We start from the raw sequence: 27,733 nt of genomic DNA on the forward strand, positions 1-27,733 counted from the left end.
AAGACAGCATAAAGGTTATTTTGGAAAAAAGTAACCTTCCCATATTTTTCTTTTTTTTAAATGATATTTAATAGCTGAACCTAACCAAAACATCAGCTGACAGTAGCTGAAAGAATATTTAAAAACAATTTTATTTTAATTTTTTACTTACAATATTGATATCTAAGTGAATAATGTCAATAACTATTGATATTAGAGTTAAGAAAGCAAACAAGATTTACTACGAAGGGGTAAGTAGAATATTTTATTCAATTTCATAACTGATGTAGATGTGATGTCGTGTAGTCTGTGAATTTGACACCTTTATTATTGGTTTATTGGTACATTTAAAGTAACCATGCTCTTGAATAAACTTGGTTTTCGTTATTGCTACTGTTTCACACGGAGTGTAATGTCGTTTTATTTTAAAGAGAATTTCTTGTTTACAACAAATAATAGGGTTACATATTGGCCATATTATTATAGAATGGGTGAGTCTCGATTATTTTTACAAAGTTTGCGTAATAAGTATACTTTTACGGAGTACAATTGTATTAAATGTGGCAAAGTATTGAAATTGAATACTTTTAAGTGTCCTGAGTGTGATCATTTACAATGGTCAAAAATTGAACAAACTTATTTTCAATTATTTGATATAGCACAAGTTTATAGCATAGATGAAGATAAATTGAAACAAAAATTTCGACATTTACAATCAGAATATCATCCAGACAAATTTGGTACAAGAAGTGAACAAGAACGTAGTTTGTCTGAAGAGCTATCATCGTTTATCAACAAGGCATATACAACGCTGAACAATCCGTACGAAAGAGGTGTATATCTATTGAAGTTGTACAATATAGATATGAAAGAGAGTGAGAAACATCAACTAGACAGGAAGTTTTTAATGGAAATAATGGAATTGAATGAAGAACTGGTTGAAATAAGAGATGCTGAGGAATTGACCAAGTTTGAAACAGAAAATGATAAGAAAATAAAGAAGATTTCAAATGATATTGCCCAAGCGTTTTTTTCAGAACAATTTGAAAAAGCGAAACTTGAATTGCAAAGAATGAAATATTTTGTTAGCATTAGAAATAGAATCAAAGATTTAAAAACTAAATTATAAATAACAAATTTATACCTTTTGAATAGTTTATAGAAAATAGTTTATAAAATCTATTTAATTATTTGTATATAAGTGTGTATGATAAAGAAGTGTACGTAATAGCTGCAAATAAAATAATACAAATTAGTATTGCGACATAAGTTTAAAAATTTGTTTAATTTCAAATCCATTTCTATTCGTAACATTTATTTTCTGTCATCTAAGTAAATCTTACATTCAAACTGATGCAATCTGTTTAGAGATGAAGAGTATGCTAGCATCTTTCTTGGGGAACTATTATAACGTTCTTTGATTAACTATTGTTAATCGATGGCTCTGAGCAGCTCCAAGTGTTATTTCCAAGCTGGCTCTAAAGTCGCATCAAAATAGCTCGACTACCTCACTTGGCAATTGGATCTTTTTCTTCAGTCATACGGAAGCATACAATTGTCTGGACTTTGTGCAGTAGTTTTATAGATTATCTTTGTATTCATTTCATTTTGCGCCCTTAAGTCCAGGTTAAGTATGACTACACTTCAGTTTTTTTGGCGAGGGATCACGAATCCTGAATTTTTTACTGATGGAGTTATGGATGACTGCCTCAAATTTCCCTCAAATGTCCAGGAAGACTGATTTCACCAAAGTTCCATAGGCTAGTCCTAAAAAAGGTGTATATGCCTTCCGCCTGGCCAGTTTGCCAATCCTCTGATACCTGGCCAAATATGGTTAATAATTTGGCTACCATTCTTATACTAGCCATTTAAAATTGGCTTCCTTATCCGCTCTTAAATTCTTTGTTTTGTTTAGAAATTATGTAATGTCATAATTATGCCGAAATATCTCATTTTTTTTATTATTTTTATTTTAAGGCATGTCCACTTCTGAGGTTTTTAGCGCTGAGAGCTTTTTTCAGTGCGCTGCCGGCCTCAGACCACCTCCGAGGGAAGGGCCAGCTGCTGGATCTCCGGAGAGAATCCACTAAGCTTCCCTTTGAGCTAATTCCTTCTCTATTTTTCTTTTCCACCTCCAAGGGATGAACACTGCGATCAGTACAGTGCATTAAGGCCCCACCTGCTATTGTAGTATATCAGAAGAGGCCGTTCGCAGTACAATATCCCTTCAAAATTAAAATATCTTAAGGATTCTCACAATCTGGAAAGTTCTGTGGAGTGGTTCTCGCAAGGAACCCTGTTTTCTGACTCCCTGTAAGAAAATCATAGAAGATGCTCATTCTTACTTAGATCCTGTTTCAGATTTTATCGGTCATTTTCGTCTAGCCTCAGCTGAAGAGAGGTTATTCAAGAGTTTGATTTTGTTATCATCCACCCCTTCCTAAACTTTCTCCTAAGGGCTACGGTCTCTTTAACACAGCATGCCACTGATGGCAGTAGTGCCCGTCTCATTTCCTTCTACGCTAATGTATCCCATCACACAAAATATGAGTGACTTCTTTTCCTTACCCAGAAGAATTTACATATATTTTTTTTCTGTTTTATATTTTGTAAGATAACATATATTGCAGGACACAATCACTGGTACAATTGGTATAAACAGTCCAACAGAATTCAAACATGATGGTATAGTTCTAATAATGGAAGGTTTAGTCAGTCTACAACTTAGTCCAAAAAATATTGGCATTTTTGAAGCATTTTATAATTCTGTAAAGGTAGTTAAAAATGAAACAGTTCACGTTAGAATTTCATTTTTTTAAAAATTAAAATATTGAGTTTTTTTTTAATGAATTTTTATTTACAGCCAGTACAACTCTGTTATTCAGTATCTGATGTTTCCGGACCGGGCAAGTTACCACCTGGTAAAACGGATATACCCTTTGAAATACCATTGAACCCAAAGGGAAATAAAACTATATATGAAACTTATCATGGTGTTTTCATCAATATACAATACACTTTGAAGTGTGACTTAAAAAGAGGATTTCTCACTAAAGATATTGTCAAAGTAGCTGAATTTATTGTTGAATACAAAGTAAGGAATTTATTCATTATTTTGGTTAAGCATAGATAATTACGCAGTTTGTGAATATTAGATGGTATTCCATTTTCTGCATCTAATTTCATCACAGGTCTAGGCACCCTAAACAAGAGTTTCAGCATCTTAGAAGTTTTCTTAGAGCCTTGCCCAGATCATTTTTTTGTTTACCTGTAAAATTTTGAATTCAAAGTAAGTGTTCTTATTGCGCTGCCTAGATGTTTAAAGAAAACTCAAAATAGCCCTATTTTCTGTACATCGAACTACTTCACCGTAATTTTTAGATTTTGAAAAGTTAACACATTTAATTTTATATTTCAATCTTTAAATGCATTTATAATGTATTACGATTAATAATATACTTTCTATAAATTCAGCAAATGTTCACAGACGACAAAATGTGAAAAAGCAATTACTAAACCAATAAATTTTCTTATAACACCAGAATCATTAGAAGGTGGCTCTGATCTAGGTACAATACCAAGATTTAAAATTTGTGGCACAATCGATTCTACTGTTTGTTGTATAGCTAAACCATTTAGCGGCAAGGTAATCAAATGAATAATTTGTTTTTTTTTTGTGTGTGTCGACTCTATTAAAATATAGTTATAGATTTTATATATTTCAGTTAGTAATTGAGAAAACTGAAATTCCAATTAAATCGATAGATTTACAATTAGTAAGAGTCGAAACATGCGGATGCGCAGAAGGTTATGCTAGAGATGGTAAGTATCGAAGAAAAATTAGCGTTTCTTTCTCATTTAAAAGAAAAAAAGTATTAAAAACACAAAACAAATTCTTTGAAATCACAAATGCACAAAGATAAAAAAAAAAGAAAAAGAAAGTCATATTTTTATGGTTAGTGATTTTCGGTATTTCTCAGTTTCGAGATCTAGTAGCACTATTTCGACCAACTTTACACGCGTGTTTTTGTTTCTTCTCGGGAATTATCGAGATAAAACATAAATTCTTATAAATTGAATTCAACCATTCAGGGTTTTGGTGAAAATTAGTCAACCTTTTAAACTTTGTTTACTTACTTGCGATTGCAAACAAATAAATTTGACTACTTTTACTGGATCATTCTGGACCTTCGATTAAAAGTACTTCTAGGAGAGAGGATGTATAGATTCCTTCTAAAGTGATAAGAATTATGTATGACTCCAATGTTCGATGTTTTATCGAAATCGTCAGTTTTGAGAAGAGTTATAAGAGAAAGTCATGTGAGTATGTTAGAGGAATTTGTTTTTTCATCTGAATATTTCTCCGAAGAGTTGAAACAAGAACACTATATTATAACTTGAGTTTTTGGATTTGAGCTATTTTATTGTTTTATTTATGCATTTGATATTGAATTACTTTTTTTTAAATTGTAACAGTTCTAATTTTTATTCTCTTAAAAAAAAAAAATTACTTGTTCTATATAATTTTCTTTATAAAACAGTACCTTGATGTCTAGAGCGGTCATTTAAAAATAGATTTAAAAAAATCACAATTATATATACATATATATATATATATATATATATATATATATATATATATATATATCTAAGTTAAATCGGTTTTACAAGGTCACACATCATTACTTTGATGATTAATACCGGTCATATTCTGCGTAACCAGTTTGATGTTATGTGCATCTTATGCAAGTTACTCAATTGAAGTGTCTCCGCGAAAATATAAAAAATACTAAATTAAAAAATGTCTTTTTGTTTAGATACACGTCCATGTTTTACAATTTTAATATTATTATGGACAATAAATGTTGTTGCTATATTCATGATTATTTTAACTTTATTATTACGTAATGAATACTACCATTCATCAGTAATATTAGTTGGATTATTTATGTTGTTAATACCTTATATTTGTTTATAAATTTTTTTACAAGTTTTGCCAAAGAAGTTTTTAGAGCAAAAATAAGAGAAATTAAAAGAAATTTCAAATGTGCCTCACAAAATTCTAAGTAAAAATTAATATAGATAAAAAAAAAATTTAGTTACAGAAATACAAAATATTCAAATCGGAGAAGGAAATGTTGCCTGTGGCATAGATATACCAATATATATGATATTTCCAAGATTGTTCACATGTCCTACGTTAATTACGACCAATTTTAAAGTAGGTAAGTGTTAAATAATTTTAATTTTCTTTCGGATGGGTTGTCAGTAATTACAGTGGAGGCGAAGACTAGTGAAGAAATAGAGCAAGCAGAGAGAGCAGTTTCGTCTTTGCGAGTTGGTTGTACGAATGAGGTCGTGAAGAGTGAGGTTAGTCACCGTAGAAAGGTGCGTCAGCTGTATGTTGCGAGTAGTTTTGATTGGAATGTCTGTACGGTCCGTATGTTTGTAGGTTTGGCTGAACCCCACAGCTCTAGTCCTGTAAGTCCACATAGGGTTGAGGATAGTGTTGTATATCAATCGGTTGTGGCAATTTAGGAGCATCATCCAAGTAGATGAAAATGTTGGTTAAAAAAGATAGCTGGTCCTATCATCATCTATGGTTATCATGAAGTGATGTTATAGGACAGGGATGGCGAACCTTTTTGAGACGTAGGTCAAATTTTGTTCATTTTTTTTTTAGTACTAGCTCTTGGGTCACTAATGCCCATTTGCATAAGAGGTAAGTTTAAAAATTGTAAACTGAATATTTTCATAACTAAACATCTTTAAAATTCAGTTGGCTTAACGGGTAAAACGGGACGAAACAAGTGCTATGGAAGTCTCTCTTTTTACAAACATAACCTGAACAAAACCTTACAAAAGAGTGTGTTTTATCTGAAGAAAAATCTAAATATGGTTATTTGCTTTGGGTTGTAGATTTTTTTTTTTAACAAACAAAATATGAGTAAAATTATACATTTTATTTGATATTTTGTAAACACTTGCTTTATTTCCAATACTACAAAAGCCATTTGTCGTCATTTGCGTTTTTTAGAACTGGTAATGATCAAACTAAAGAGGTTATAGATAGCATTTAAATTGCTTTTGTGTCAATGCGTGATTGAAAGAAAAATACAGATAGAATATAAATTATCCACCACAATTAGAAAATCTAAATGAACCCGCGCGTAAACAAACAAATGGTTGCCTAGCAATTGTGTGGGTTATAGGTTCGCCATCACTGTTATAGGAGATACATGGATTCTCCTCCTCATATCTAATAATAATAGCAATCTTTAAAAAAAAAAAATGCTCTATTACAATAGTTAAAAGTTGTTCGTGTCTTTTACTTTAAAAAAAAAAAATCAATATTTTATTTGAACTGTATTTTTTATCTGTTACAGAATTTGAAGTTAATGTTGTAGTAATATTTGAAAATGATCATCTCGTATCGGAAAATTTTCCAATAATTTTAACAAGAGCGTAAATAATGGAGGAAAAATATAAAGTAAACAAAAAACTGAAGGTTTTTTTATATGTACATTTGTTTTTTCTTTAATTAAACACATTTTTTTTAAAAAATAGGTAATAAAGAACTAATTTACACAATTCTTATTGTTTTTCTTTCAGCACAAAAAAAAAAAGAATCTTTTCTTTTACTTTTTCCTTAAACCGAAATTCAAATTTTCTTTAATAAGTAACGATCTCAACTTCAAATAATTGATCTTTTACAAAAAACAAAAAACATGCCATTTCTACCTTTGAACACCCGTCACCATTATATTTTTACACAATTCCATTCTTAATATTAATGAATACAAATTTTTTATTATTATTATAAAAAAACAAGGAACATCACATTCTTATTATTAAAGTAATTACGATCAATTTTGTTTTAGAAAAAGGAGACGAAAAAGAAATTTACTAACAACCTATTTATTTTTTTTTAAATTTTGGAATGTCTTTATTTATTCAAAATTTTCAATGTATCTTGATATGCCACGCTTTTGCCATAGATAAAGCTGGTTTCCTGATCAACAAAATCTTCTTATCATTGTCGTAGTGGGCGATTAAGGTGCTTTCAGTCTTACCTAAAAACAATTAATAATTTTTTTATCCTTTTTAATTTATTTTTTATAAATAAAACTACCATTTCTAAAAATCGAAAATCTTTTTCGAGTAAGAGATGTTTAAAAAAAACCATCGTGTTTTCTAGAATAATTTCCAATTTACGTTTTATTTAATTTCTCATATTACTTAAACTATCTTACCACTGAACGCTGTCGCCTTGTAGTTTCCGGGGTTCAGGCCCACGATGATAACTCTTTCCAACCAACTTGGTGTGGCAAAATGGTTTGCTCCTATAATTCTATAAACAAGGACAAAATATTGTTGTTTTTTTTTGTTTTTTTTAACTTACCAAAAAAAAATTATCCAAAATATGGGTATAGAATAAACATATTTCTGGACTAAATTTCTGAAATTTGGTGCCTATTTTTCAAGGACGGCTTTACCAAACGAACGGATACCAAATGAGGTATCGTATCCATAGCAAACATACTTTTGAAGTAAGTAAAGTAATTGCCTATTTTTTCAGGCGGGGCTTTAAGTCCAACTACTAAATTAGGTGCCATGGACGGAGGTGACAACTAGCAAACATACTTTAATGTAAATTTCTTTTAAGTAATCGCCTATTTATTCAGGCGGGGCTTAACGTCCAACAACCAATTAGGTGTAGTGGACGGAGGCGACTAGCAAACAATACTTTACTACAAAGTTCTTGTATTAACCATTAAATAAAATCCAAGGCCTAACACAGAGAATCGAACCCACTAAACCAACAACACATCTTAGCCTTGTGGGCCTCTAACTTTATACATATTAACATTATATTATAACCCGTTCAACAGAGTGATTCAATTAACTCAACCAACTCATGAGGTTGAACCATCTTTTGATTTCCTTCATTGATTCAGGAATTACTAACACCTAAAAGAAATGATGACAAATAATGATTATGATAAATTGAAATAATCAAAGGAGAAAAAATTATTTAACTCAACAGCAAAGTGTTTTGAGATCTAATAGTTGGCCTCAGATTCAATGGAGTTTTTCACTTTCACTTGCAAAGTTCCTTATTATTTATTCATTCTTATGTAATCGAATCTGTAGTAGATCTAATTAAACTTATAAAATAATTATATTTACAAATATATTGTTTAAAATAGATAAATATTTTGGAGCTAAAAGTGGTTTTAAATTTTTACACCACAATTACCATCAATTTTATTAAATCATCACCAGTAAAGTAAAGAAATGCCTATTTTTTTCAGGCAGGCTTAACGTCCAACTACCAAATTAGGTGTCGTGGACGGAGGCGACTAGCAAACATACTTTACTGTAAATTCCTCATATTAACGCATTAAATAAAATCCAAGGCCTAAAATCGGGAATCGAACCCACTAAACCAACAATACCTCTTAGCTTTACAGGTCTCTAAGTCACCACCATTAATATTTATTAAAAATATCAATATTTCCGTTCAACTAGAGCCGTTCAAAAAGAACGAATAAGGCACCATCACAAACCTAGGCATAAATAGCATTGCAAAAATAAATAAAAATATTTGCATGGCTGAAAAAAAAAAAAAAAAAAAAAAAATCAACAGAGTAACAACAGAAAGTACTCACTCCGATTTAAGTACGTTATCTTGAAACTTGAACTGCATTAAGACGGAACTATCTTTCCTGTGTAAGTATTTATGCGTCGCACCGTCATCCATGTACAGATTACCTGATGCTTTACCCTTAATGGAAGTATAAGAAATGAAATAAGGTTATGGCTACATCTGATTTAAAGTAGGCAGAAATAAACGTCTTGATTTATTGCTTGGAAATCTTACCTTCGCATCCAATGCGACGATCAAAGTAATCGGATCATTTTGCATCAGTTGTGACGATCTTCTCACACGTAACTTCCTGGGCACTATAGTTCCGCCTTTTTGATATACAGGTATCTAAGATAAAACTAATGTTGTATTAACTAGAAGTGCATCAGAGAGAGAGAAAAAGAGGACTTTAAGAGAATGTCAAACCCGACTGAGGAATATCAATCAATAAATGAAGAGCAATGGATACAGTTTGATAACATGTAGCCTTTTTAGAGTAAAGGCAATTGTTTTTACTAATTCTCATCCTGTTATGTGTGTCATCTGTCTACTGTAAAATATTTGGTTTAAGTTTCATGGAAGTGAGTCGACAATACGCTTTTCTGTCAAATCGTCCAACTAACTGGATGTGCTTATTTACTGAATCGATTTTACAGTTCACGAAAATGCACAAATGATTTTAATAAATACATTAAACTTTTATTTGAAATATTTTACACTTTAAGGGCACTTTTGAGAAACGGAAGCAATAGGCTTTCCTCTGAAGGAAATAGAGAAAATGACTGCCATGCGACGTAAGGCATGTCAAAGTTCAAAACTGCCTATCTAATGACTTCCTGATAGTATATGGCTTAAGGCTCTTTCCCTTCAATTCTATTCAACATCTGCTTAAAAGTGGCAATAATGGGCATAAAAACACATCCCAGTGGCACAATATTAAAAAAATTCACAAAGCTGTAATAGATGATGTATAGATTTCTGCTCAAATCAGGCTTGCTCACTTCTCGAGCGCTGCGAGCATTTGAGCAATCCGAAATTTCGGATGGAGGTTTAGAGAAAAAAGGAAACTTAGGAGGAATCCAGGACTCCATGGAGTTCACGTAAAATTCACCCTGAAACAATTCGCTAAAAATTCTCTTCCTTATTTCAAGGACCAACCATTAAGAACGAAGAGATGATCCGCCTAAATTCAGAGCTTCCTCAGAGGTATCAAGCCTATCCTGTCATGTCTTCTTCCACTGTCTTCATCTATTCTTTTTTTTTTTTTTTTTTCTTTCTGGGGACTATTTCATCAGTTTTTTTTTGGGTATGGGCGAACCTTACCAGCCTCTTTTCCGTTATTATCTGGAGGATGCCCTTCTTTACAACAAAAGCCCATCTTATCTCTGAATTCCTTGAACTCTAACACTAATTCACAGGGAAGGGATTAGCTATGAGGTTAGCATACTGGACTCCCACGCGGAGGTCCCGGGTTCGAATCCAGCAGCTGACCCTTAGATTTTCTCTTCCTAGGAGCTTCTTACAGCTCACTGTCCGGTGATGGACAGTGTTGTCTGTAACGAGAGAACACTGTCCGGAGGCCGGCAGTGCACTGGAAAAAGCTCCGGGCGCTAATGACCTCAGCTGTTGATGCGCCAAAAAAAAAAAACAAAAAAAAAAACTAATTCACTTTCATAAAGAAACCAACCTTAGTGTATGTAACAGGAACATTAACTCGGCCATGATCATGAACTTCATAAGTGTCCACATCGTACCATAAATCCTCTTTACCAGGGAAATATACGGACACTTGAGTTACAGAAGGTTCTGTTACTGGTCGTACTAAAAGTGAATCACCTAGAAAAATTGTTTTTTTTTTTTAAGTTTTTTTCAAATGAAATGAAATTTTCTAATAAATAATCTAGTATTAGGCAATTAATCTTTTTACTTACCAACTAGAAACTCAGTTTCTAAGCCGAATGTCTCCTCATCTTCTGGAAATTCTGCCCACAATGGCCTTATCACCGGCATTCCAGTTATATTGTGTAAATAAAAGTGTGTATACCAGTATGGAAGTAGGGTATAACGAGCTCTGATCGCTTCGCGTACTGCTCCTGTGGTTTCTGAATCGAAAAGCCATGGTTCACGTCTTTTTGTATCGATATGAGCGTGGCTTCTGAAGAAAGGTAGATAGGCTCCGGTCTGTATATTGTAAGAAAGAAAAATGATAAACTAATAGGCTATTTAAGGCTTACAACTAAATGGCATATTAATTGGTCAATGCTAACGACTTACTGAAAATCAAAAATATTAATTTTTGACTTAAGCCCACATTTCGATCATTTATTAAACAACGGGACTGTAAACATGAATACATTTTAACAATTAGTCAAGGATTAAAAAATGAAATTGTTAAAATAAAGCCGTTTATGTAGCCCTGAAAATTTTTTCAAAAATCTACTCCTCCAGAACCAAAAAATATCTACTGTTTTGACTTCCAGTGGAAGGGATTGAGTGGTCATCGTACTGGATTTTAATGCGGGGAACCCGGGTTGTAATCCAGCCAATGCTTCGTAGATTTTGGGGGTGCAATGAACCTAGTGGTTATTATGCCCTTTGCTGTTCTGTGGCAGTGCATTTTCTTTTCTTAGGAGTTGTTTACAGCACTGAAATAAATGGAGTATTGTCTATAGCGGAGGTAGAGCACTGAAATCTTGTATGAAAACTACCAGATAGGACCAGTTAGTTGTAATAAAAAGATTTTTGTGTAAAACATGAAGACCTACCCAAGTTAAAATCAATTTTCTTGAAAAAATCTTACCTGATACCATCTAGTGAACAGTTCTCTTTCAGGATTATGGAAAAATCCACCAACATCCGCACCACAGAAAGACATACCAGCTATTGCTAGCGTCAGACACATGGGTATGGATATACGAAGATGTGACCATTCAGCATCGTTATCACCAGTCCAAATGGCTGCATAACGTTGAGAACCGGCAAACGCCGATCTGGTTAGAATAAATGGACGTTGGGTTTCTTCAAATTGTATTTCTGGATCACGTTTAATCAGACCGTCGTAGGTTGACATCACCTGCACATAAGAAAAAAAAAATAAGTCTGGTATGAACGCTTACACAAATTTCTCTTACTGTATTAATTTTCGTGATTCTAATTCATAATTTTTTGTTTTAAACTAAGAAAAAATATTTTCTTTTTGTTAACGTTATACAGCTGGTGAAACTATGCACTTAAATGGCATTTTAAAATCTCATGAACTCCCACTCATTCCCCAGAAATGCCCTCTTCCAGTTTCTAGAAAAAAATTACATTAAAATCGAATTTATTTCATTTAACTCGATCTCAAATTTCCTCTTACCAAAAACAGGAAGAGACAAAGTCAATAAGTTTCCTCAGCACGAAGAAAACATGAAGTAAACCTCACATGAAGCTTTAGCTCTACTTACATGAAGAAGGCCCCACAAATTGTGAACCTCACGATGTTCCCAGCCACCATAATGAAGATTGTCCTTAGGCATGGTTATTTCCGGCCCGTTGAAAACTGACGGTTCATTCATGTCGTTCCAAACATGTAATGCTTCTGTCGAGCCCAGATAATTGGAGAATTTATATCTAGAGGCGTAATAATCACGCACGTTTGGATCAAGAAGATCTAAATATGAGGATGAGCCCGGCCAACACCATCCTGTGAACAGAATTTCAAAGCTTACATGATCAGTGGTTCCAAAAAAAAAAAGAGGGTTCCGTTGGTATTCCATGTTCCCGGGTTCGAATCCATCTGCAGGCTCTTAGATTTTTTTTCTTCCTAGCAGCTTTTTACAGCTCACTACTTGGCAATGGTAGCAGCCATTGAAGATTTTGCTTGACTGAAATCAAGAAATGCCACTTCAAATGTTTTGCTACAGCAAGAACGTCCACAGCAGCCGTAAACGTATCACAGACAGCTTTGAAGCCGACTTCAGAGCATTTGTAAGGTCTCTGCTGATTACGACGCAACAATCGATGCGTTTAGCTTGCGTTTTGACTCTCCTTTCCTCTTTTACTAAAAAAGATTAAAAAAAAAAAAAAAAAAGTAAAAACCTCACCTTCATAGTCCGTATTATCTTTATTCTTGACGTAATATCCATTACTTGTAGCATCATTGTGTAGGAAATATCCAGAATCACGTTTTATATGTGGATCGACGATAACTACCAGTTTTCTACCACGAACAGTCAAGTTCTGTTGCATTTCTATGGGGTCAGAGAACTTATACGGGTCCCAGGTGAAATATCTGCAATAGAAATCAGAAAAAAGGAGTCAAGTTTTTACCCTACTTGATTTTATTACCTATTTTTGAGTTTTCTTTGTGGCTCAAAAAAAAAAACAAATAAGCGGAAGTTATAAATCAGAATTTCTACTTTTTATTGTCGGTATGTTCTATGTCCAGCCACATGACGTCCATCGGTATGTCAAATTCATCAAAAGCTTTGTTCACAGTGTCCACATCCTGTTGATCATTGTAATTCCAGCGACACTGATGATATGCCAAAGAAAATACCTGTAAAATAAAAATATATTGTGTATAAAACATGCATAAATTTCTATGTGCAAAAAAAAAAAAATAAAAATCAAAGGTCCAAATTATACCGGTGGCACTGGGGCTGTCCCAGTTAATTTCGTGTACTGAATGAAAGCTTGCGAAGGTCTCGGTCCTAGCAGCAAGAACGCATCCACATTTCCTCCTTCGGACATGAAATGTGCATCAACTTTAGGCCGAGTCTTTCCGCCAGATACGAAATTTAACATCGAAGATACCACATTTTCACTACCCACACCTAGATCTACCCAAGTTTCTGTTGGGTTCAGCCAAAATAGTCCAGTGGTTCGTTCCTTGCTGCAAAAAAGAATGATACAATTGGAAATTAAGGAAATAAAAAAATTGTAGAGTATTGTTCATCTTTTTTAGGTGACTGATTCATTAATCCAAACGGGAGAAAGGTTATTGCCAATTTCAGTCTAATGCCAGCAGATGACCAAGGGACTAAGTCATCTACAGCTGTGGAACATATGTTACAGGAACTTCTTTAAATTTCAAAACAAATACTAACAATCTAAACAGAACTCTTCATCGAGTTTTCCGTGAAAAAAGTTTACAAATAAATGCTATCGATCTACATACATACAACTATGTACAACATTGTTTAAAGAAAATCTATGTTGTTTGAGGGAAAATCCCAAAATGGATTTTTCAGTAACCTATTTTCTTCAAATTTGGTAATTTAGTACTTCCGGAGAGGAATATTCAGCTTTTTTCGTTTTTGAGTTTGAGTTTTCACTCCAGGGACCTAAAGACGTGTATTTCCGGCAAAAAATCGACACATTCGCAACACTTCTTCTTACTTTGTAAGAAAAACTAAAACCCATAGGGCCTAATCTGGTAGGATTATGTCTTAATTTCCTTAACCAATTTGTCTAATTTTTGTGAAGTATTATATAACTGCTTCCTAAGTTTGTGAAGTCTTGGAAGTAAGAAGGGATTTTTTGCGTGAGATGTAAATACGAGTTGTAAATTTGGATAGGTAGATTCCTATCTATGAGAACTAGTCCTATTACGAACTCTCGGATGCGTTGACTCGTCAAAGAAAGCGGTTAGCTCTTAATTCGTGGCGTTCTTCTTGAAGACATGAGGTTAAGAGATGCTAGCAAGTTTTTGGATGGAGCCTAGAATGTAGAAAAAACTATACCATTACAAGATGCGCATAGATGATAATAGTCAGTAATCCTCAATGACCCTCTTACCTATGAGTAAAAAGAACTGGAATGGCAGCATACAAAGCCATCGGATTGTTTACTTCATATTCAAATACATCAAGATTGTAAAATCTATAAGGTTCTCCTTTTCTAAAATACAAAATAAGAAATAAATTATTTTTTTTAAAAAAAAGTTAGATGTAAAAACAAAGATAGAGGATAATTAGCAGACTTAAGTTACCAACGTTGTACTTTTAAGTGCTAAAGAATCCGCATGTTCCGGTAGACCGTAGGCATATTCGGCACCTGGAAACACAAAGTCCATAGCAACAGCAGTCGGACCGTGAGGTTTGGTATCGTGATGTGATTTAAAGTTCTCTTCCCAAGTGCCAGGATCTTCTTCAGGGTCTGGTTGTTCTCTTGAATGAATGAGAAATTTAAAAAAAAAAAAAAAAAAATTAACGATGTATGCATTTCAAACTTTTTCTAACTCTTTTAAAGTATTATAGTTGATTTTATCCGTCGTTACATGCATAGTTTTACTATTTTTGATATTCATCCATCGTCAGAGGTTGATTCAACAGTTTGGTGTAGAGAATTTAACTTCTTTTCCGGCTCACACTACACTCGATTGAGTGAGGAAGGTTACATAGTGTGTATGTGTGCTATTTAAAAAAGTTATTGAATAGTACAGCATTATTGTAAAAATGGTGAAATAAAATTAATGAAACCTCGTATTTGTTTTAAGGGTTCTTTATTTTTTTATGAATAGGTAATGTTTTAGAATTGTAAATTTGGAGATATTTTACTCTAGGGTACGCAAATATTTAAGCACCTTAACAAATATTATCTGTGCAAAAACATATCCTTAATATAACTTTAGGTTAGGCGCCACGGTAGCCGAGCGGTTATAGGCTAGACCCGCAATGCTAATATGCATTGTGATACTGGGTTCGATTTCCGGTCTTTAGGCCTTGGATTTTATTTAAAGGTTAATAAAAGAAATTTACAGTGTAGTATGTTTGCTAGTCGCCTCCGTACACGACACCTAATTTGGTAGTTGGACGTAAACCCAGCCTGAAAAAACAGGCATTACTTTACTTTACTATTTACATTCTAGTTTTTTATTTTAATTGAAGAGAACTTTTTTATTCATTAATCCAACGTGGAGAAAGATTATTGCCAATTTCGGTCCTTTTATGAAGCTGTCACCAAAAAAGATGAACATTATGTCTGAAATTTACAATTATTTTGAATTAATTTTAATATTTTGACAAAAATGTTTCCCAGTTCATTAATATTATAAGTAATTTACAATCACACTACGTAACTTCCCTCAATTAATCCGAAAGCGTAGGATACAGGATATTTTCAAATATTTTGTTCAATGAAGAAAAAAAACTAGATAGTGAACAGATTTTTACCACACAAATTAAACAGTAAATTTTCAAAAATAAAACCAACTATTATCACTTGTTATTTATAAAGTAAAAATTCTTACGGTTTTGTACGAGTAAATTCAAATTTAAAAAGACCTCTTGCATTTCCAGATACAACTAATTCGTCACTATAGAAAACATCTATACGAAATGGTACACTATGCAATTCGATTCTGTAATTATCATTGGACACTTCGGCTATTACCAGATTTTCAGTCTTAGAGGTAACTGTCCAACTGAAACAGACATGTTACAAATAATTTAATTTGACAAGATAATATGAGAAAAGAATAATAAAAAAAAAAAGATTGTAGACTTTTTTTTTACTTGCAAGCAGTTGGTTCTTTGACTAGAACATGAGGCGAAACAAATCGTTGTCTCAATGGCTTAGCTTCTTCTACTTGAATTCTCAAAATATTACCAACAATTGGTGTAATTTTTAATAAAAATCTTACATTATGCTCTGTATCTACCATTTCCACTGTTAAACCATTATCACTAGTATGTAGTGTAGAAAAATCTAATTCATAAACTGATTTCTCAGGCCCCACTTTTCTACATCTCCTGTAAACAAAGCAAAATTGCTTTTTAAATTTATTAAAATTACTAATTTTAAATTTTAGTACTTTCACTTATAAATTTACCTGCAAAAACTACTTTGTTCGCAAGTTTTAAAATTATTTCTATCCACTGAATAAACATACTGAACAAAGAGTAATGTGCATAGAATATAAATCCTGTAAAAAAATAAATTATTAGAGAAATAAAAATATCATTGGTTTTATCCTATGTAGCACGCATGTTTTATACTATTTCTGTTCGGTTTCGGATTTTCATCCATTATCAGAGTTTGAATTATCAGTTTGATGTAGAGAATTTAATTTTTACGTCACATACTACACTTGCTGATCTAGTGATAGAGATTAAATAGTATGTAAACATTTTTACAAGAAAAACTTAATGAAAACATATGTACTGAAGGGTTCTGAATGTTTTGTGAATAGTGTAGAATTAAAAATTTATTCTATGGAACTATTTAGGTCAAGTGAAGCAGTTGCTTGATAAAATGAATCAACAAATCAATTTCTTATTGAGAATACTCTCTCAATACATTGGGAAGAAACTGATAGAAGCGGAGAAATCCATTCGCATCTTTGTAAATCCCGCTTATTTCGAATTCAAAGACTACAACAGCAGTAGACATGGAAATGTGAAGTCTTACGGGGTTAAACTTGCACGCAGCATTAGCTTCACACTATCAGTGGGCGTTTTAAGTCATCTCCATCACATTAGCAGATGTGGGTTTCATCGAATACGATATCGACAGGATAAGAAACGTCGGAAATATAATGTGGAAGAAAAAATTGACTTCATATCAGCAGAGAATGTAACTTTTATCTTTTACTTAATAGGTTAGTAATATCTTGAAAGAAGAATGATGCCGCTAGCACAGGTTGCTTTATGTTGGAAAAATTCAAAAAAAGGCGTAAATCTTAAATGAAACGAAAACTGAAAACTCCAGTTTTGATAACTCGTAGATCATACTGCGGGTAAATCTCCTCAAAACCAAATAGTTTTTTATACAAACTTTAGGATTTGTATCATTTAACGCTTTCTCCGAAACTATAAGTTCGCTAGAAACTGTAGTCTTTTACGTCAATCAATCGCTTAATGTGCAAGATTGATACGAGATGAAACCGGTGCTTACACTTTGTCTAAATGCACCATCTGCTCGGATGCACCGATATCAAATATGAAAAATAAAAACTTTTTTAGAGTTTAAAAAGAAAAACAATAAAAATCGAGATAAATTTTCTAGAAATACTAAAATGAACTATATTAAAACAAAGTTGAAACTCACCTTACTTTACTAAACATTTCATTTACAACTTAAACCGTTGATGCAGCTCTAAATAAATATCATCTAGTCAGTGATGTGTAGCAAAATGGAACTACAATAGTAAAATAAATTCAGATAAATCAGCAAAATCAAAAGTAATACTTTCTAAGAAAGAAGTACGATTAGTGTTCCAACAAGTGTACAAGAAAACCAAATATTGCTACCACAACCATCGTAAAGCAGTGTTGCCACTTGGCTAAATTTTTTTAATTTAAGCAGCTTGTGGATAGTCTAGCTATCGTTCGTCAGTCGTGTCTAAATAAAATGAATCTGAAAGCCACAAATAAAATGTCTAGGAAAAACCAAATTTAATTAAATCTTTTGGCAATTCTACAAACATTAAAGCTATTGTTGTATGGCAATCGTGTTTCCATTGGATTTGATATTCCTTCAATGTACACTTTTGGCTACAACTTTTGCAAGCATTTGAAATTCGAACCTTAAAATACACTAAAAAACGCAACATTAGAGGAGAGTTTCCCTAAGAAAGCCCAATATTAGCATAAAAATAGAAATAAAATCGTTGATGCTGTTTTTAATGGGGGGGGACACGTAAAACTCTAGGACTTCTCACAGCATGTTTCCAAAGTTCCTATTAGTTAAGGTCTTGCTAAAAGGACACACCCTTTACTATCTATTTTAAAACTTTTTTTAAAATTATTATTTTATTTTAAGGTGAGTAAGTCATATTTTTTCGCTGAAGCAAGCACTAGAGCTCAGCTTTTCCCTATTATTTAAATCTTTACTTCAATACCAAATAATAAGAGTTGGAAAATTTAAATACTTAATACTGATTAAGTATTAAATACTTAATACTGCTTTGAAATGATAGTTTTTATTCAAGTTCAGGTAAATAATATTAATATTATTAATTAATACAAGCTTGTATTTATCTCATCGCATCAATAAAGTTTAAAATAAAATGCCAAAATCGAGTTTTTAGAACATTTCTCAATTGGAAGTATCTCTTTACTTAATTGATTTGTTCATTTTCTAAATATGGCATGTAGGCTTTTCTCTAAACTTCTCATACATACAACCTATAATATACACATTCATTGAATTTTTTTTAATATTTTACAAGGAAAATTTGTGATTTACATCCTGGAAAATAGAAGAAAAGTCGCGTGAGTTTTCTCAATGTTCGACAAATTGATTGCCTTTTTCAAGGAGCTTTTGTTCGATATTAATATCGATTGTTGGATATTAACATTGCAACCGGTTGCTATCATCATCCACGAATTTAAACTGTGAACGGTTTCTGTTAAGAAATACTAATTCTAATTACCTTTAAAGTAGATTTACAGGAACGAACATCTTGTCTGATTATAAGCCACTGAGTAATCAATGAGTTCAATGCAGCATTTCCAATTCTGATTTTTCTTCAACGTTTTACAGTTTTATTCTCTGTTACTAGGTACTAGTATTGTGATCATATAGAAGTTTCTATTTCCAGTTTTTTCCGAAAATAGCACATTAGAGGGCCTCTGGATAAAAAAGAAGAAGTCATTTTAGGAAAATGGTCTCTCTGTGAAGGTGAAAATGGATTTTCCACTTTTTAAAGAATTGTTTTTTCTTGTAAGGGGCTCCATTGAGTTTATTTTAAGTTATCAGCATTCAGCTTTGATCTTCAACACTATTCCAAGGATAATTCATTTAGGGGAACTTCTGTAACTGAAGGTACGTATTCTTCTCTCCAATGTCAGTGTAATTTACGGTTCTGTGTCTTAATTATTATGATAGGGTTAAATGTGTTGCTAAAATGTTTTAGTTTTAAGAAAATTCCGAAACCTAATTTTCTCAAGAGATGTTCATATTTTTACTGTAACGTCGTATACAGTTTTAATTTGAATAATTTATCTGGTTAATTTCCCTTATTTTAGGTTAAAGTAAATCAAGAAAGGAAGTACGAGCTTGATAACGGTGATTAAAAAAATAACACTTCTTTCGAAGATATTTTTAATAATTTTTATTTTATTTATATATTTAATTTATTATTTTCTTTGTTTATCTGTACCATAAAAACAAACATTTATTTTCAGCCATTCACAGAGTATTCTTATTTACATTATTTCTCTTAAATCGCTGCGTTTTTTTTAATAAAGTGAAAAGTCTAATGAAAATATATATACACTGAAATAAATTAATACATATATTTTTTCATGACTTTTCCTAATCAACTTATCACAATTTTTTTTTTTTCGCTCTCATTAATAATTTTTTTATTTCAATTGCGTTCTTTATCAAACAAACCTCATTCTATCAAAGCCCCCCCATTATACATTTTATATTAATAATAAAAAGTAAGCCGCGATATAATAATTCAATCACATTAACAGCAATAAATTTTCTCAACTTTTTTTTACAAGAACATCTTATATAACATTAAATAGCAAATAGCGACTTTATAATCATTTTACCGTTAAATAAACATTAATAATAACATTCAGAGAGTTTTTATTTATATATTATGTTATATAACATTTTTTTTTGTTTTCTTCAGGAAACTAATAAGAAAATTTGTTTTTATACAAATTAATTGTTTCTAAAAAAATCATTATTTTAAAAAAATAATTTATAAGGTACACATCTAGTAAAATATATTTAGTCCTATCTTAATTTCATTTAATTAATGAAATAGGTACACATTGGAAATCAAGTACAGCTAGACAATTTCCTTTATTTCTTTTTCTAGAAAAAGTTATATTGCTATTGGCTAATTGAGTTGTATGGTTGTATGATTAAACCTAACTACAAAATAGATGGATGGATGCTGATTCAAAACCATTTTTCTCTTCAAGGAAGTCTGAGGAAGAATGGGGAGTCGACAGTTGGGATTCTGTGATTCGGACATGCCCATTTCCCTCAGCATCTCTTCTAGAGGGTGTAATCATCTTCAATCAACGGTTATAAAATCGGTCAGGTTATCTTCTCGACAAAACAAGAAATGAATGAGTAATGTTGAAATTATACATTTCTTTTTCTGGGTTAATAAATTAGGTATTTAAAACAATCACACCTTAAAACGTACCAATTTGCTTTTTCAGCTGTCGTAGGGAACCAGGACACGCCCTGATTCTGAAACTATTTCTCAACAAAACCAATAGATTACCTAAATTATGGCTACGAAAGGTGTTTTTTTTTTGGGGTCAAGGGATATTCAATTAGGGTTCCAAACAATTGTAAGTAATGGTGTTGTAAGTCTTGCAGAAATTAAGCCCCTTGTAGGGATTAGGCCATACGCCCTACAAAAGCGTAGATTTCTGATGCAGCCGTCATATTATGATATTTTATGGTAATGAATTGGCGAACTGCTCGGCTTTTTCACTGAAAGCGCTTTAAGAATTAAAGTTTTCTTCCAAAGGTGTTCATGGTTTCGATGTTAGTTACACAAATCATTTTTTTGTTGCTAATTTTAGGGTTTAAACATTGTGCAAACATTGAAACAAATTCAAATTCAATAATCTAAATGATCACTTTTTGGGGAGAACAACTATCGATATTATTTTTGATCAATGCTGTGTACATTTGATTCAATATAAGCAATTACAAGGCTGCGCTATATTCTAAAGCTGTCTAGCTATACTTTTAGTAGCTATTACTTCAAAGTTATTTTGTAAATTCTTATTTTTAAATTTCTAATTACTAAAATATAATATATATTTCAATATTTGAGAAAAAATAATAAATAAATATAAACATATTTATTCAGTTGAATAAATTAAAAACTATGCCTTTCTTAAATTTCTTACCACACATTATAATTAAAACTTTATTATTAATAATACATAATTAGTCTTAATTTTTTTTAATTTTTATTTTAATATAATGAAAATACGAACATTTAGGTAATATACAATTTTTTTTGTTTGTGCACAGATTGTAGGGAGCCCCCCTAAAACAAATTACTTTTAAAAAGTGTTCTCAATTCTGTGGAGGTGAATTCTTAAAAAAAAAAAAAAAAAAAAAGATAATGGTGACTTAATGAGTTTAAAGAATTTTGTTAATTTAAATTTTTCTAATTGTTAGGCCATTTAATAAGTCTGGAAAAAAATAAATTTAAGTTTATTTTTAATTAGGGATTCCTGCAATATTAAATGTACAGCGTTAAGTTGAGGTTCCCTGAGAGCCCGCCGAATACCAATTTTCCAGAGACGAATTAAGAGGAATTTAATAAGGGAAAGTTTCTAGAAAAATCATTGGAAAACACTTCAAAGAAAAAATAAAAACAATTTAAGACACACTAAAATTGGAACACCGATTCTGGCAACATTTTTTAGTTTATTCTGTTCATACAATCAAAACAGACCATACGCTAGGATTTCCGTTCTTGTGTTCAGGAAACCTCAACTTATGTACTTCCAGGGATTAATTTCATTTCAATGATGCGACATAATTGCAATTACGAATTAACATTCTGTAAGAGCACGTTCAGCACGAATTTTTTTTTTTATTAGTATTTGAAGATTTGTTCAAATTGATTTAAGGCCGATATTTTTATTTATTCGATGTCCAATAAAATCATTACTCTTTTATGACGTTATTTGAAAAGAAGAATTTAGTTGGCCAACCACACTCCATTTTAATATTAACGGAAAGTTTTTTAACTGCCCTAATTTTAACCTAAAACTTTATTTAGTTAAAAAAAAAAATATGATAAATATTTGAAATGTATAAAACAGGAAATTCTACGAGTTACTTTTACGATTTTGTAATAATTTGAGCAAAAAGTAGTATTGTACTTTTATTTTCTTAGCTCCATTATACATGAAATAACATTTAACATCTTTTCTTAGAGATTTATTTTTCTTATTAGAACACTTTTGTTGAAAATGTTCAGTAACTCTGCCCCCGACAATGTTTTGGAACCTACTTTTTTAGTGGTAAAATTGGCCTCGGCATTTTTTAGAATGAAATATTTTAAAAACATATAAAAATAATTATCAGTTTACCTTCAGATACAATACGTCAGGTTAAAACGTACACATCTCTCTGCATTACAAAAACTCCAGATGATGAAGGGTAAACCACTGATACTCGAAAAGTAGTCCAACTGTTTAAGAAATTGTTATATATTATATAAAAAATTAAACTTGCCAATAAAACCTTTCTGAACATAATTTAAAGCCTGGCCAATTCAATAACCACACAAATATTACCGAAAATTTTGATTCATTAAGTTCACTTTTCCAAGTTTTTGCCCCGTTCAGTGGAATTATTCGTAGTATTTGAGTTTTAATAAATATTGCCGGAATCTTCTGTCAAGATATATTAATAATGGTTCTGTTAAATTACGGCGAAGTATGTCTTCCTAGGTTTCTAGCACACGAGGAAAAATGTGACCCATTTTCTGGTTTCGGGGAATCGGCAAACCTTGCTCTCAATGAATGAAAATAATTTAGTTAATATAAAATGGATTTTTTTTAAAAATTAAGGTGTGCACTGTTAAATTTGAAATGACAAGCAACAGAAGATAGAAGAAACTAGAAGGTTTTAATCGAGTTAACATATCGATTTAATTTCTCGATTAAGATCATTTTATTATAACTAAAAAAAAAAGATACAACGGCTGATCAAAAAGAAATAACCAATTTAGACAGGAAAAATCATTTAAAGACGGACATTAAGTAGAGTATTTTTTTGACATCGTAAATAAAAAGCGATTCTTTCGAACCAATTAGAAATAAATAAAAGAAATTCACCCAACAATCTGAACATATTTTTTAACAGGCTAGAAACTAAGCAGAAAGGTTAACATCTTAAAATTTAACCTACCTTAGGTTATACGTATATTATTTATACCTACCTTATGTTAATGAAATAAAAAAAATATACAGGCCTAAATTTAGTTATACCCCTTCTTTTTTAAATAGATTACGCTTTCTACATACAAATAGTCAAAAGTGAGAAGAAATTTACATAGAATTTTATTTTCTTGGACATATAAATTACAACCATTATTAGTTTTTTGTTTACTTATGAAAACGGGAAGCAATCAATAATCACAACCAGTGAATTATGGAATTGTAAAACAAATGCAGATTTATTACCAAGTTGTGTATATGGCAGTGGTTTGTTTACATTTTGAAATTCACTTACAGAAATTGTATCTTCTTACGGTAAATCAACATACCGTATTTCGGTGATTTTTTATAGCGCAGAAAACGATAAGTTGATAAGTTAAGAAAACGATTGTGCCACAATTGTTAATAAAGATCATGGTGAAAATCTTGAAACTCAAGAAGTAGGAGTAGATAAAATATTACGGTTTTTTTTTTCTTCTTAAATATAACTTGTATTAAAATTTGATCGTTCATTTTGTTGCGAAAATATAAAAAATAACAACTTGAAATATATAAAATAGAAGTTGCAAATGAAATGAAATCTTTGACCAATCCACATTTCTTTGCTATAAAAGAAGGGGGAAAAAATTGACGCAGAAGCTTCCGCAAAATCCGGAAATAGCTTTCTAAGGACTGTTTTCTGAGTTGGAAATAACTAAAGTGACCGGAATAAATTATGTGTCCATAATTTTTTTGAATAGATCCCTCGTCCTTCACAACTTCTATCATAATTAGTCTAGAAAACTCTGTTTCTTCTAGCCAATAAACTCTCAAATTTAAAAACAAAATGGTTTAGCTACACTTAAAACAAAAACCAAAAAAACTGCCTATTTCTACGTGCAGTCCACATTTTGAAGAGTCAGCGCTGAAATTAAGGGGGATCACATCAACGGGGATATAATGCTATATAACGAAGTTCATTCATTTACATAAAAATTTAGTTTTGTCATCTATACACAATACAGCACAGACCATTTTTCTAGTATTTTAATGCTTTGCACTTTTATTTTATTTTTTTTTTAATTTAGATTCGATTAGATACTTCTGGTGATTCTAAGAGCTGAGCCAGAAATGTATCTACAGGCGCCTCTCCCACCACTCTACAGAAGAACAGGTGTTCTAAACATTTAAGTCCTATAGACCTTAAGGATGGCAGCCTTAGCAAGAGTTTTGCAAACCTTCCTGGCTCGTTCGGATGGCTGATGCGTGTATATTCTTCTAGAGAAGCGTAAACTTTTTCTCTTAGCAGTTCCACTTCTTGGACAGACTTGAGACGACGTACCTCTGCAATAAAATAATAAAAGCAAGAAATTAATGGAATTCATTAATTTAAGTTGTTATCACATCCGTTACAGAACATATTAGTATGGATCCTGAATGCAGTCAGCGAAAAATGTTTCAACTAAAAATGGCAGATTAAGCATTACATCGCCATACCGAGTATCAAAAAAAATCGTTGGCATCGTTTTCGTGAAAATATTAAAAAACTGAATCTATTCAGAAGAGTGGTTCTTCTGGTTTACTAATTTTGGCCAAAACCACAACACTTTGTACCATCCTCTGCAGCGAAATAAAAAAGTTCAATTCTGTGATTTTTCGATTCAAAGTTAACGGTGGCACACACTACAGACGATCTTTCAGATGAATTTGTATGAATCATTTTCGAATTCTGGGGCCTTCAAACAGAGTAAAACAGAAATCATTACCAACCTGGATTAAAAAGAATGATCGTTCTGAGACATCCAAGTTCTGTCTTGTCCATCTTCATTTCTCTCATCTTGGAGACTAATTCTGTTAGCACTCTATCGTATATTGGACCGACTCCAATCTGATGAGCGTTGTTCCTGTTGACAATCACTCCGGGACCTAACACCAGTCCTTCTTTAGCCAGTATCGATCGATGCGAAAATCCAGCAATAAGCAGCTCATTCCAACCTTAGGACAAAGAGAAAACTGTTACTACAATAGCCTTCATGAGCTACCAGAATTGCTTGATGCCAATATAGCTTCTTACCTGCACTGAGCAAGGTTACTTGATCTTCGATAGGTAGCGATGTGAAGTGCGGTATATGTTTAGCCCAATCTATCAGCTGCCAAAGTTGGTTGTACGTCGCTTGACAGATGATGTCGCTCATTGGGCCCTGGAAAATAGTAATAATGCTACAATATTCAAAGAGTATTCGAGAATCTTTAAGACTGGGTCTATAACAAGAGATAGATATAAGATTTGTTTTGATTTTTGTCATTCAAGATGAGTCTCCTCTAGCCATTTCTTCTCCTCAATTCCTGGGATTTAATAAGGATCCGAATGCTACGAGTCAGAATTGTTAATAGAATTAAAGCTAATGCAACTTACCAAGTTGAACTCCTCTTTCATTTCCAACTTGCAGTCCACCCTCTGTTCTGCTTCGAGTATCCTCTCGACGGGCATGTCCGTGTGGAAACTACTGGTACTCTCCACTTCGTTCTGGTCTCGTTCTTTCGTTCGCTGCCGTTCTTCCTAATAAGTTGGAAAATTAATTTGACAATGCCAACGGAACAATTGTAGAGATGTTGAGTTGATTGATGGCATAAACGTAAGGGAAGGAACAGATACTTCCTACTATTTCCCAAAGGGAACTGAATAAGTGTTCATCCACATCCTCCTTTAGGGGATATTGGGAACAGGGCTTTATTAGCGATCCTCCTTTTCAAAGTGGAAGTTACATGTACTTCCACCAGATAGAAGAGTGTATTCTTTTTAGCAAACCTTGAATTCTCCTTTGCCACCAAGAAAGAACAGACTGGCTAAGCACAACCCAGTGTGTTAGTGTTTGAATTGTTATACAAATAACAACTTCTCGCCTTCAAATTGGAAAATCACTTGCACTTTTAAGAAGTATTTTGATATATCTCAATCCAGGTGCTTTTTACTGAAGTGGCGATTCCTGGAGGAAAAAGATAAAGTTCTACATCTTCTAGGGAATTCCAATGTCATGCTAGTGCTCATAGGTGGCAAGTGTTGACCCTCCAGCAAGAGTTCAAGGCTTTCCGAACATCAGCTTCTCTTAAAACAGCCGAGTCCAAGATTCATCGGCGCCCCGACCTTGCCCTTTATGACACCTTAAAATGTTAATGCAATACAGCACGAATTGACCTCCATTAACTCGAGCTGCAGCTTAAAATAATCCCTAAAAATCGCCTGAATTCCATAAGTAAATTCACAAAGCTTATAATTTCCTAAATCCATAACAGAATTACGATAAATATCACTTGACTGAATAATGTTGTGACTGTCAAGTAATCAGCATTAGCTGACCAACATCAACGTTGCGTTTTTGTAAACAGAACATTTAACTACATAAAAGAAATAAAACAGTTTTGTCCACCCTGGATCATTGAGGAGTTTCGAACTGGAGTTTGTTTCTTTCGCCAGATTGTTACTCTTGATTAGTAACACGGGAGAAAAAGGTTCGGGAAATCTCAGGGCCAATCTTCACAGCTCTGAGCATATTAACCCTAACAAAAAACATGCACCCTGCAACCCACATCACAGTGTAACCTCCCCAACTTACCTGTACAGCTTCCCTCTTCATCCCCATGGATAAACATTTCTGATATCTACAATACTGGCATCTGTTTCTTTGTCTTTTGTCCACTAAACACTGTTTGTCCTCTCGACAAGCATAAGACAGATCTTTGCGGACGGTTCTTTTGAAAAAGCCTTTGCAACCTTCGCAACTGCAACAAATACAAGTTGTTGAAAAAAGAAATCTTGATAACAGGAGAGGATGAAACATACAATTCTCTTTCTATGCTAGACACTTCAGATTAGATTCGAAGAGGAGCCAGTAAGCTCTAGATCATCAGCAAGAGGAGCACAGTAGAGACGAGCACCTGAAGCATCCTTCCGGACAGTTCTAAAGTGATAGCATTTCTCTCACTAGGTAAGGGAAGTATTTCGACGTCAAAATTTGCGATATCAAGTTTTCACTAGAAATATCCGATTTGGAGTACCCTGAGTCCAACAAAGAGGTTTTTTGAGAATAATCTCCATCTCAGTCGTCTATCTGTCCGGGAATAGAATATTTAAGGAACTAATATTCCCAGGTAGCGGAAACTTAGTATTTACATCCTAATTGCACTAGTGTTAGTCAAACTTTTTCCCCAGAGATTTCCTAGGTCAGTTCATATCCAAAATTGATGTATC

The 27,733-nt window shown here is 32.4% G+C and overlaps 4 protein-coding genes across 7 annotated transcripts in view; 2 read left to right on the forward strand and 2 right to left on the reverse strand.

Annotated features, from left to right (window-relative positions):
- The first annotated feature begins 46 nt into the window (after positions 1-46).
- Positions 47-6,570, forward strand: LOC141459765 (vacuolar protein sorting-associated protein 26C). Its single transcript, XM_074139176.1, has 7 exons — positions 47-230; positions 2,610-2,753; positions 2,843-3,073; positions 3,467-3,625; positions 3,705-3,801; positions 5,079-5,204; positions 6,366-6,570. The coding sequence occupies exons 1-7, from the start codon at positions 174-176 to the stop codon at positions 6,446-6,448; spliced, it is 897 nt and encodes a 298-aa protein (XP_073995277.1). The 5' UTR covers positions 47-173; the 3' UTR covers positions 6,449-6,570.
- Positions 238-1,243, forward strand: Hsc20 (iron-sulfur cluster co-chaperone protein HscB-like protein, mitochondrial). The gene has a single exon (XM_074139177.1). It carries the CDS (start codon positions 338-340, stop codon positions 1,106-1,108), a length of 771 nt encoding a protein of 256 aa, XP_073995278.1. The 5' UTR covers positions 238-337; the 3' UTR covers positions 1,109-1,243.
- Positions 6,571-6,693: 123 nt separating the features above from the next.
- On the reverse strand, positions 6,694-17,878 carry GCS2alpha (glucosidase 2 subunit alpha). Its single transcript, XM_074139173.1, has 17 exons — positions 17,663-17,878; positions 16,446-16,538; positions 16,129-16,365; positions 15,864-16,037; positions 14,608-14,781; positions 14,411-14,512; positions 13,259-13,505; positions 13,030-13,169; positions 12,715-12,902; positions 12,076-12,314; positions 11,430-11,702; positions 10,561-10,810; positions 10,317-10,465; positions 8,864-8,977; positions 8,652-8,767; positions 7,233-7,330; positions 6,694-7,052 (listed from the first exon to the last, which is right to left on the reverse strand). Exons 1-17 carry the CDS (start codon positions 17,677-17,679, stop codon positions 6,943-6,945), a joined length of 2,721 nt encoding a protein of 906 aa, XP_073995274.1. The 5' UTR covers positions 17,680-17,878; the 3' UTR covers positions 6,694-6,942.
- Positions 17,879-19,643: 1,765 nt separating this feature from the next.
- Positions 19,644-27,733, reverse strand: part of usp (retinoid X receptor ultraspiracle) — a 63,492-nt gene continuing 55,402 nt past the window's right edge. For 3 of the 4 annotated variants that reach the window (XM_074139162.1, XM_074139159.1, XM_074139160.1), the window contains exons 4-8: positions 27,099-27,264; positions 25,901-26,044; positions 25,559-25,685; positions 25,255-25,479; positions 19,644-24,828 (exon numbers count right to left, since the gene is read on the reverse strand). In XM_074139162.1, the coding sequence (XP_073995263.1) occupies positions 24,569-24,828; positions 25,255-25,479; positions 25,559-25,685; positions 25,901-26,044; positions 27,099-27,264 (922 nt within the window). In that variant the 3' untranslated portion in view covers positions 19,644-24,568. The remainder of the gene's footprint in view (positions 24,829-25,254; positions 25,480-25,558; positions 25,686-25,900; positions 26,045-27,098; positions 27,265-27,733) is intronic. The other variant, XR_012461609.1, reaches the window with a different exon arrangement.

Source organism: Rhodnius prolixus, unplaced genomic scaffold (genome assembly GCF_049639745.1).
Source record: "Rhodnius prolixus isolate KJV_2025 unplaced genomic scaffold, Rpr scaffold_17, whole genome shotgun sequence".
In the NCBI taxonomy this organism is placed as follows: Eukaryota; Metazoa; Arthropoda; class Insecta; order Hemiptera; family Reduviidae; genus Rhodnius; species Rhodnius prolixus.